The following is a 12,354-nucleotide window of genomic DNA, read 5'->3' on the forward strand; positions in this document are numbered from 1 at the left end:
TTTTTCATTTTCTGTGCACCCATCACCCGATCAAATTAATTGAACCTACATCAAGATAAATATCACATTTCGATTTATATGCCGTCGCAGTTGGCTCATTGATAAACAGCGCATTTAGTATTCGAACGAATTCTATCGTGCATTTAATTTTTTGTGAATTGAGTAGGACTGGATGTGGTTGCGCATTGAAATCGGTACAACAAACGGTGAATACAGGGAGAGCATTAATGAAATAGATGAGATACTCTATTAAATGGTCATGTGGGCAGATCCTACACTAATGGCTTCCATGTGATTCTCCTTAATATAAGTATCAGCTGCAGCCCAGCAGATGTGATGCAAAAAACCCCGCACAAGAAGCAAAGGAGAAGCATTTCAGTAAGAGCAGCAATGGCAATAGCGATGACAGAGGAGGATTTTGTAAGTGACCTGCAAATAACAATGGAGACTCCTTTAGCTGTGTATCCAGCAGAGCCCACCCCACGGCGCTCCATGTTTCTTTCCAACATTGATCAAACCTTGGTCTCTGCTGTTGCATCAATCACCTTCTTTCCTGCTTGTGCTCACATGGCTTTTGATGAAATAGTTCAGAGGTATGTTGACGCGCTGGGAAAATTACTGGTTCACTACGATTTTGTGGGGGGGAGGCTTACACTGAACGAGGAGGAGGATCGGTTGGAGATCGATTGCAATGGCGCCGGGGTTTTCTTTGGTGTGGGGACGAGTGATCTCACCATGGAAGAGCTGAAGGATATTAAGTTTCCCAACCCAGCGTTCAGGCAACTCATATTGCAGGACTATGTTTCTAACTCTCACCTCCAAGATCTCCCGCTCTTTACACTACAGGTCTATGCCATCTTCTTTTTGTTGTTGTTGTTTAAATTAAATTCTTGTTGAGTTGTGAATCTTGTTTTTAGGGTTACAGTTGATCTTGCTTGCTTGCCTACTAGCCTGGAAAATTTTTTCCAACTTCAAATGGACCTGTGTTTGTGTTTATATATCCAATCTATGTAGTTAGTGCACTGTGATGTTAAAAAATAGATTGACACAGAGGTGGCAAGATTTGGGGGTGAAATTTGCACAGGTCACACTTGAAAAGATGGATGAGACTTGGAGCTTTGAAGATGCAAGTAAAATGTTGCTTGCACTGGGCAAAAGAAAATGGAAGTAGAAGAATAGATGAAAGAAGATTATCAGTGTGAGGGTTGGGTTTCAAAGTTTTACAGTAAAGCATTTGGAGAGAAAAATAAGTTGTTGGTCAAAATGTTGTCATTGCAAAAGACAGTGACAATAATGATGTCAATGGATGGTTTCACTGTTGCCACAGCATCCCCATATACTCATAGAGTCTTGACATTTTCGCTGTACCCAGAGCATCCCCACTTTCGTCAGACATTTTCACTGTACCCTCTGTTTTGACATCAACATTTTCACTGTACCCACAGCATCCCAACCCTGCCTGGCATTTCAAATTTATTTTGCATGTCAATTGAATATTTGATGATGGTCCTGTATTTTGGCTATTGTTGCTCTATGTTTTATATATATATCAGTGAATGTGAGGTATGCTTGCATGTACGTAGTTATACTTGGAAAATGAAACTTTTAAGCACACTAGCTTACTAGTTTAGCTCTATAACACCATTTTTTTTTTCATGAACATTTTTCAACTAAAGCATGCCACTATTCCAATTTCTTATCTCCAGCTGATCCACCAAAGAATGGTAACAAGAACCAGAAATAAGTGTATTTCCGACTTGTTCTCCAAAAAAATGGTGACAAAAAATAAGTGCTGTAACTAAGCAGATTGTCTGTCTCAATTACTCATTCGAATATATGGTGCTTAACTCACTTACACTTCAGATTTACCATCAATTTTTTTCCGGCCATTTCTAATGTTTCAAATTTTTTCCTAAATAGGTTTAAAATGCAAAAAGGCATTGCAGAGAATGTGAAGTTCCAAACCTGATCCCCACATCCTTTTCCCTCAATATCAAATAGGTTTAAAAAGCAAAAAGGCATTGCAGAGAATGTTAAGTTCCAAACCTGATATCCCCATATCCTTTGGACATTTTCACTGTATCCTCTGTTTTGACATTTTCACTTTACTCACAGCATACCTACATCCTTTGGACATTTTCACTGTACCCTCTGTTTTGACACGTTCACTGTACCCACAGCATCCCTACATCCTTTGGACGTTTTCACTGTACCCTCCGTTTTGACATTGCACCGTACCCACAGCATTTCCACAACCTTTGGACGTTTTCACCGTACCCTCTGTTTCTTTTATTTATGAAAGTTTGATAGTAAAACAAATTTGTCTCTCATGGAGCAAAATTTTAAGGGGTTTGGAAAATAGGAAGTTTCCTAAATCAAGAAGTGGTCGTGAATTTTATGAATGATTTTATCTAGTTTCTTGGAGGGAAATTGGTTTTCAAAATTAAGAATGGTTCGTGAATTCTTTAGAGCAAAAGGTGCATTTTTATCTTCTCCATTGTCCATAGCAAAAGATCTGTATATTCTCGTGGTACTGTAAATTAACTATTGTTTTGGTAACCCTAGAAGTAAACGAACAATACCAATGGATTTCGCGGGATCGTTTCATTTGGTATCTTACTCTCGGCTATGATATTGGCAGGCCACCCGTTTCAAATGTGGGAGTTTTGCAGTTGGGGCTGCACTCAATCACTGCCTTTTTGACGGAATATCTTCATTCGATTTCACAGTAAATTTGGCTTCCTTTATTAGAGGAGAAAGCTTGGAAGTCACACCAAGCTGGGATCGAACTATTCTGAAAGCCAGGGTTCCTCCGAGAATCGAACACAACCATCTCGAGTACACCAAGCTTTGCGATATCCCTCGCGGATTGACAGCTTTCAGGGGAAGAGGAGGCAGCGGGGCGCCCGCAGAGTCAGAGCCAATCAAAATCCCACCGCGGCCGAAGCTTCTGCTGAAGCTCTTTCCCGTATCTTTAGAAATGCTGCATCGCCTCAAAGAAAAAGCAATGGAGGGTGGCAAGATCAAGAAGTGCACCAGTTTCGAAGTGGTGACCGCGCACCTGTGGAGGGCAAGGAGTCTGGCGTTGGAAATGCCGAGTGACGAGATTTCCACGGTGTTGTTTCCGGTGGAATTCAGGGCCAGAATGGAGCCCCCTCTTCCCAGAGAATACGCGGGCAACGCTGTGGTACCAGGGTATGCGAGAGCAACGGTGAAAGAGCTACGAGACGAGCCGTTCTCGACCCTGGTGCACAAGGTCCAGCAAGGGTTGTCCAGAATAGGCAACGATTATGTCAGGTCTATGATAGACTGGCTGGAAGTCCACAAGGGGATACCTTGTGCAGTGAACAGTTTTTCTGTGGTTGCATGGTGGAGGTTGGGGTTAGAGGATGCGGAATATCCGTGGGGCCATCCTCTCCATCTGAGCCCTGTGATTAGCCACTCTGCTGAACTGGTCCTGTTGCTCCCCAACCCGAACCAGAAGGGTGGTGGAGGTGGCGGTTTCAACGTTGCCATTGCTCTCCAACCTCCTCAGTTCTCGCGCTTCGACCAGTTATTCCAACTTTCATAATGACATCATTCATCCATGGAAAATGACAGTTGTGCTTACACTATTATATTATTTCCGTTGTTTTTGTTAGTTATATGTGCATTTTCTTCGAACGTGAAGTGAAGTTTTATTGTAAATTTCTACAGCTTGCACTGTGAATTCTGAATTAAACATCAGAATCGTATTTTCTGGCTTGCGATATATGTACTTATCAAAATTTGGATGTAATTGATACTCAATTCAGGTTTTGGATGCAATTGGCAATTACCTTTTATGATTATGATTTTTCATTATTTTACAAAAAAGCTAATTAATATTTTATATGGTTTATTCAATTAATTTGAATGGTGATGCATTATTAAATTAATTATAAATTTAAAATTAATATTTTATTTGGTTTATTAAATTAATTTGAATGGCGATGTTTTATTAAATTAATTATTAATTAAGTTGATAAATATATTTATTTTTAAAATAGGGTTTTTAGAATAATAGTTAGATAGATGATAGAGATTTAATATTCTAAATTTATATTTAAAGTAGTGTTTTTTTTGTTTTTTTAATTAAATTAATTAATTAAAAAACGATATATAAACAAATTTCATAGGAAGTTATTTATGGTTTTTTTGAAGTGGTATTGATAAGTCATAGTATTGACTCATTGTATTGTAATAAAGTCTATTCGATAATTAAGAATCTTGTTCCATATTCTTTTAAATGTATATTTTAACACTTATATTAATGAGTTTTATATTTAATGAGATCCACAAAAGGATTTTTTTTCAGTGAACGTGTCATGATCAATTACCTTTCTTTCCTTTTTTTTGTTATGGATATCCAACCATTCTTACTCACGTACTGTATCTATTTCTCTTCCGACTTTTCTTTCCAAGTGCACTAGATTTTTTTTCCTTTCAAGACAATTCTTACAAATATCACAATATATTAAAACAGCAATTAAAATAGTCTTGAGAAATAGATTTCTTGTTTTGTTCATGAATATCTCTTCTATAATAGGAAGAATATCAAATATTCTATGAGTGAGAAGGTTTCTATCACGTACTAGACAGACAGGCAATCTTGCTTTTTTCTATTAGAATAATTTGGTGAGTGTTAACTGACCATTTAATGTATATAATTGTGCTGATTATGATCTATGTCGAAAACCACTAAAACAATTATTATTCTTACTCGAAATAAAATATTAATATAACAAACATTGAAATTTGAATGTCACAGTTCGATTTGGTTTGGTGTAATGTATGAGGTGTTTTTTTTTTTTTTAATAATGTTTTTTGAAATATTAGAAATAAGATTTTTGATTTTTAATGAGATTGTAAAGTTTGCTGATTAAAATGTTTAATTATTTATGTTTTGGTTGGTTTAATTCAAATTTAATGATATAATATTAAATAAAATTCTAATTTTTTTATTATTTTAAATATATAATTTAATTAAACATTTTTAAATTGGTACAATTTTTTAATTGTAAAGAAAAAACTAAAAAAATAAATTTTTTAAATTAAAAGATAAATTCAACAAACTATACCTAAATTCCAAAACATCATAATTTTTCCACTTCCCAATTAAATTTCAACTAAAATGGTCTTATGAAATCGCAACTGAAAATAAGTCAAAATGTCACTTATGGCAATTTATATGTCCAGCAGAATTCGCCACTGACATTTAATATCTGAACCAACAGTATCATCCATCTCTATTTTTGCAATTAAATGCCAACAGCATATCAATGAACGTAGGTGTACTGGGTAAGAACTGGAGAGTAATTTCTCTGAATTTGATAGCGCTAGATGTGGTTGGGCATTGAAATTGGTATCGTACCTGCAACTGTCTCTTGGGACAAACAATGAATGCAAGGGTGTGGTAGGGTGCTTATTAATGCAATATCTCTTCATGTGAAGCTGCTCCCGTACTAATGCTTTTCTGCAACAGTCACCATATGAGTTGTCCAGTAATTTTTCTGCAGAATGGGATGTTGTTGGATGTGTTTGCTCTTTGAATAGCAGGGCAACTGCCTTCAACGAATGCAAGGGTGTAGTAGGAACCCATTAATGCAGATATTTGACCTGCTTCACTCCACTTTTCATGTAGAGTGTGAAGATATTTGAGCGGTTTATTATACTTTTACGTGGAGCTTGAATCAGGGTATAATTGCAAAACATATTTATTTCTTAAATTGGATGGTTTTCACATTTCTTCCATCTTCAGAGTTTTATTGAACCTAAAAGCTCATCCTGTAGTCATATTCACTTTTTCTTAATAAATAAATAAATAATTATATAAAATATTTAAATAATATAAAATAAAATTATATTAAAATATTTTAAACTGTATTTGATAAGCAAATCACTCCTCAAATCCTTTCTCTCTGATGGGAATTAGTGGTTTAAATATGATGTTCTTATTTTTTTTGGTTGGTACAACAATGGGAACTAGTGATCTCAATATGATATTCCTATCCATTAATATAAACATCAGCTGAAGTCCAAATGTGATAGAAAGATCAGTAACAAGTGAGGGAATTATTGTTTTGAAGCTTCTATGATTTGTATTTTGTGTAGAGTTTTCTTCCAAAGTTATCGCATCCATAATTCCTTGTATCAATGTTTCCAGCCATCTACTCTGTCTCATCATCAATAACAGATGGATTTTGTTAATGGGATAACAATAACAATTTTAATGACAGATGGATTTTGTAAGTGACATAAAAATAACGATGTATGTTCATTTTGCTGTGTGTCAAGCCGAGTCCATAGCTATCAAACCTTGGCATTCATGGGTGGATCGATTGCCTTTTTATCTATTTTGATATCTGAATCCCTGCGGCATAAAGATAATTGTCTAGGTTCTACCATGATTGGCACAAGAAAGGTTTCAAGTCATAAATGTGAAAGGATATTAAATTGTTGGCCTGAAGGGCTCATGCCATCGCCAAGGTAATCTTTACATTAATATTATATCATGATGATATGATGTTAATAAAATGTGGAGACGTAGACCTGAATGATCTTAATTAATGCTATTCATCATCTTGATTATTATAGTAATATTCTATCATAATGTTGATGCATGAAAGATAAATTAATGCTATTCATCATCTTGATTATTATAGTAATATTCTATCATAATGTTGATGCATGAAAGATAAATTTGAAAGGGGTATATGAATGATTTTAATGATATTCATATTCATATTCATCTTCATTATTAGTATAGTTGTGATATTTAGTAAAACAAATTAAATAAATAAATAAATTAAGGGAAATGAGTTTATCTTATCATAATGTTAATGCATGAAAGGTAAAGTTGAAAGGGATATATATGTGAGTTTATCTTATTATTATAATGTCTATGCATTAAAGGTAAAGTTAAAAGGATGAAAGGTAAAGTTAAAAGAGATATATATGTGTTGGAAAAAAATTGTGATATTTAATGAAAAAATAAAAAAAAAATAAAACAAGAGAAATGAATTTAAATTAGTTAAAAATGAGGTTGTTTGGCTTTTGATAACTTTTTTATATCAATTTGTTATAAATAAAGAGGCATTTTTTTTAATATAGAGTAAAGATAATGTTCACACCTCTGTGTGAAGCATGAAGATGACCCAAAAACTTTATAACTGGCCCATCTTTGAATAATGAGAGAGTAATTAAAGTTAATTCAATATTGGTTTTTAAAATTATTTTTTTCTAATTTTTTTTTTTTTATAATGAGAGAGTAATTAAAGCCAATTCAATGTTGGTATTATCTTTTATTTTTTAAAATATATATTGACTTTTTTAATGACAGATTTTATTTTTTATTTTTATTTTTTTGTTTGTGTCTTATTTTTTCTTAAAAGTTTTTAAATCATTAAATTGTATTTTTAATTATTACTTTATAGTTTTTTTTAATAGTTATTGTGTTTATTTATTAAATTCAAATTTTATTTATAATATGATGTTGGAGTTTTTAAATGATTAAATTATATTTTCAATTATTATTCTATAGTTTTAATAGGTATTGTGTTTATTTATTAAATAGAAAGCTTATTCACAATATGATGTTTGAAATTTTATTAATGATTATAGTTTTTATGAGCAAAAATATAATTCCAACTTTGCTTTATTTCTTTTGTTAAACTATTTTTAAGATATAACATTAATAATTTAAAAAATAGTTGTTAAGGGAGTTTCTAAATTCTATTTTTTGTGAATTTTATTTAAAGAAAAACATCATTATGATTTTTTATGGCTATCTTGAGCTCCATGTTGAGATTTTGGGAGTTTTTGGGTGCTTGTAGCTCACTAGGTGCCCATTAACAACCTAATGCATTCTACGAAACCATTGTTAAACAACAAGCACAAAAAGGAACCCAATATATGAAATCATTATTAAACATTAGGAAGAGACATGCATGAAACAAATTGGAAACACACTTGGGGCATTGCATGTCCTCATCATTAAATATATTTTACATAGATCAAGAATTTTCTAGAATCATTCAAGATTAACTGTTTCTAGAGATATGTAGGATTTACATGAATTTTCTAAAAATGTCTGGATGACAGCCACCAGTGAGTGAACATGAGAGATTATTTTTAACTCCCCCTTAATCTCAATCTTTAAATTCATCCACACTAACTAAGCATTATTACATCAACAAATTATGGAGCTAACAAGACAATCTCAAACACTTCCATTAACAAAGCCAATATTAATGCTCGACTCAATCATTTCCTCTAATCTCTCAATGAACTCTACATTCTCTCCACAAATATTTCAATTAATAGTTCTTTATTTAAATTAAAACCTTTGATACCTCACAACAATAAAAATTACATAACAAATGCATACAACAATAATTATAGAATATGACAAATGATCATTATTCTAGCATTTCTCTCCCATAATAATCCAAGATCATCTATGAACTTGCAAAGCTTTTTCTTTGGTATGCCTTGTGAGAATATCTGTAATTTGATCTTTTGTTTAATAATACATAATCTCAATCATACCCGGTTGAACTAAGTGCAAAAAAAAATGATATTGCATATCAATATGTTTGGTATTCCTATGAAAAATTGGATTCTTGGACAATGTAATAACAATTTCATTATCACAAATCAACCAAGTGTGTTGCTCCTATTGCTTATGTAGGTCTTCCAAAATTCTTCTTAACCACACTGCTTCACAAGCTGTTGCTATTTTTGCGTTATATTATGCTTCAATTGTGGAGAGAAATTGTAGGTTGCTTTTGAATATTCTAGGAAACTGTTGTTGAATCCATGTTGAATGAATACCTTCAAGTTGATTTCCTGTCATCCATGCAACCTACCCAATATAAATCTGGATGACCAATTAGTTCAAAATTCTCTATTGATATGTAGACCAAGCCATATTTGATTGTGCCCTGCTTATATCTCAAAATCCTCTTAGATCCCTTCCAATGCAATTCCTTGGGTTTTGATATAAATCTAGATACCATATTGACTGCTTAAGATATACATTAGCGAAACTTTGAGATATAAAATGGGCATCCTAAGGAAAATAATAAAATAAGAGCTATGGAGTTTTCAAGAAAAATAAAGGAAACTTCTTATTTTAATTATATTTTTGGCTTATCTCTTTATAGGTTTACTTACGTGCTAAGTATAGACACTCATTGGATGCGTACTTAAATTCTACATCCAACGAGTACCCACTATGAGTACTTAAATTCTACATCCAAGTACCCACTCTGCATACTTCTGAGTAGACCCACATGTTTTTTTTTTTGAAAATACATAAAAAAATGTCTTACACATTTTTTCATATATTTTCATTTTTTCCGATGTGGGTATACTCAGAAGTATGCAAGATGGGTACTCGTTAGATGTGGAATTTAATTCCGCATCCAATGGGTAGCTACACTTGACACTTGAATAAACATATAAGGGGTTAAGCCGAAAATACAATTAACAAAGTGGTTTTCTCTTCTTTTTTTTTTCCCCTTTAAAATATTCTCTCCTGGAGATAACATCACTATCTTGAATCAAATTAGTTTTTTTAAAGTTAATTTCTAATACATTTTTTGTTTGTTTTGAGGCCCTTTTTTTACAGCAAAATTTCCCTGATGTTTGGTCGAGTTGCAGTTAAGTAAATAGGATTTCCAACCAAATGATGATATAGAGTGACATCAACTAGATTGGAGTCATCATGTTTGTATAACTTCAACCAAACTTCCAAAGGAGATGTTGTCGATTTGCAACTCAACATGTTGAACTTCTTTAGAATATCCCAAAAATACTTGGCTTGTGACATAAAAATACCATCTTCCTTTTTCCATACTTCAATAGCCTAGAAATAATGCAACTCACCAATATCTATCATTCCAAATTTTACAATCATATGTGATTTAAACCTTTGAAACAATTAAAAATTGTTTCCCGTAGTGCAACAATAAAAATGCCTTGTCTTAACTGATGTATATAAGTATTAGGCTCAGATGAATTCTTGACTGAACCATGTTCTTGGAAATACTTATCAATTCTTGAGTACCAAGCCTTTGGAGCTTGCTTCAACCAATACAAATTTTCTTTAACTTGTAACACAATCTTCTTTTCCTAGAATCTCAAAACCTTCAGGTTATTGTACATAGATTTTTCAATTACCATCCATATAATAAATTATCCACTTATACTACGCAACCAATGCAATAAACGTCATGGTTGTGTCCATATTGGCTACTAGAGAAAATGCCTCTATATAATAAATCCCTACTTTTGAGCATACCCTTTGGAAACTAAACATGATTTATATTTATCAATTGAACCATTTGATTTATATTTAGTTTTATACACCCATTTAGTACGAATTACATCTTTTCCTTTGGGTAATTTGACCAAATCCCAAGTATCATTCTACACTAAAGCATTGAACTCGGATTCCATGGATTCATTCAATTCTTTCTTCATTGATGCTTGTGCATAATTAGCTGGATCATCCATCTTCATTACTTTATCCATCAATGCAAAATTTATAGTTGAACTTTGTGAATTTTATTTTATTTATTTTTTGTTATTTTTTTTTTCTAACATATCACGTTCAGAATGACCTTTAATTAGCCACTTAGGCTTCTTCTTATCATAATTTGGCTAAAATTGGACCCATTATCATTTATACCCCATTTTTCTTTGATTATATCTATACATATTTTGGTTGATAAAGTCCCGATTCATCAAAGACAACATCTCAAATTATTATGATTTGTTTTACTTGATGAGAAAACAACTTGTAACTTTTTGTTTATGTACTATACGTAATGAAGACACCCTTTACACTTTTATTATCCAACTTTTTCTTGTTTTCCTTGGGCAAATGTGCATATGTTGTGCATCCAAAAAAATTCATATGTGCAACACTAAGTTTGTATCTCGACAAAGCTTCTTCTAGAATCAAATTCAACACTACTCTCGAAGGACATTTGTTGTTGTGGGCACTGTGTTAGCCCAAAATTTATTTCAAGAGATTTAGTTTTTAACATGCTTCAAACCATTTTAACTATGGTCCTATTTTTTCTTTCAACAACTCCATTTTTTTGAGGAGAGTATGAATTTGTAAACTATCACTTTATTCTATTTATTCTGCAATAGTTTAAAATTTCTTTTGATTTGTATTCTCCTCAATGATTTGTTCTGAGGATAAGAATTTTCAAACCACTATAATTTTATACCATTTGCTTAAAATCAAGGAAATTAAACGACACCTCAGATTTATCCTACAAAAAACACACCCAAGTCTTCTTAGAATAATCATCAAGGGAAATAAGAAAAAATTGTGCCTTTCCAAAAGACGTCCATCAGACCACACAAATATGAATGTATGAACGCTATATTCGGTATCCTTCCATGTTTTGTTTTAGAAACCTTCTCTATGTTGTTTCCCAAGTATGCAACCTTCACATACTTCATCATCCATTATGATATAAGGAATACTACTTACCATATTATTCTTCCTTAACAAAATCAAACTTCGAAAACTCAACTGTCCCAAACTTAAATGAGAAAGCCTATTATTTAATTCATCTGTAGCATTCAATCTATGTGAGTTGCTTGAATCAAAAGAGAGCTTGAAATTTTTTCTTAAGTAATTTTTCCTCTTGCTACCACTACATATTTATTCAACTTATCCACGATTAAACATTCTTTATTGTCAAATATTAAGTTATAGTTTCACTCCATCATATATCCCACAGAAAATATATTCTTCCTCAATGTTGATGTTAGCAATGCATTATTAATAAAATTTTGTTTCCCATGCAATGCTGGAATTGCAACTATACCTATAATTTCCCTTTCACTTCTAAAATACTTTCTTCACCAAATATAACTTTAGCAGAATAAGTATTATTTATTATAGTAAACAACTCTTCTTGGGATGTGATATGATTTGAGAATTTCGAATCAATATACCATGTATCAGTTTCTTCATTATGTATTATCAAACTTGATATGAACAACTTATCATTTCTAATTTCTTCTAGAATTGTATTGGCACCTTTTCCTTCATTATCCCTCAATTTTGCATAACAATCTTTTTCAAGGTGGCCAAATTTGTGAAGATAGTAACATTGTGTCCCTTGTCTTTCTCAATATCCATCTCTTCCTCTTCCTTGAGATCCATCTTTTCTTCTTCCTTCGAACTAACTTGGACTCCTTCCCCTACCTCTTGAAGAGAATGCATTTTCTTGTGAACTTTACTGATTTCTATTCCGATTATGAAACTATCCTCTACTTGTTCCTCTTCCCCTATTATTACTTTGT

The 12,354-nt window shown here is 32.5% G+C and overlaps 1 protein-coding gene across 1 annotated transcript; it reads left to right on the forward strand.

Annotated features, from left to right (window-relative positions):
• The first annotated feature begins 257 nt into the window (after positions 1–257).
• Positions 258–3,838, forward strand: LOC149239704 (acyltransferase GLAUCE-like). The gene is made up of 2 exons (XM_089373494.1): positions 258–846; positions 2,642–3,838. Exons 1-2 carry the CDS (start codon positions 337–339, stop codon positions 3,569–3,571), a joined length of 1,440 nt encoding a protein of 479 aa, XP_089229620.1. The 5' UTR covers positions 258–336; the 3' UTR covers positions 3,572–3,838.
• The last annotated feature ends 8,516 nt before the right edge of the window (positions 3,839–12,354 follow it).

This window comes from Pinus tabuliformis, chromosome 8 (genome assembly GCF_031772625.1).
Source record: "Pinus tabuliformis cultivar Carrire ecotype Pingquan chromosome 8, CPIR1, whole genome shotgun sequence".
Classification (NCBI taxonomy): Eukaryota; Viridiplantae; Streptophyta; class Pinopsida; order Pinales; family Pinaceae; genus Pinus; species Pinus tabuliformis.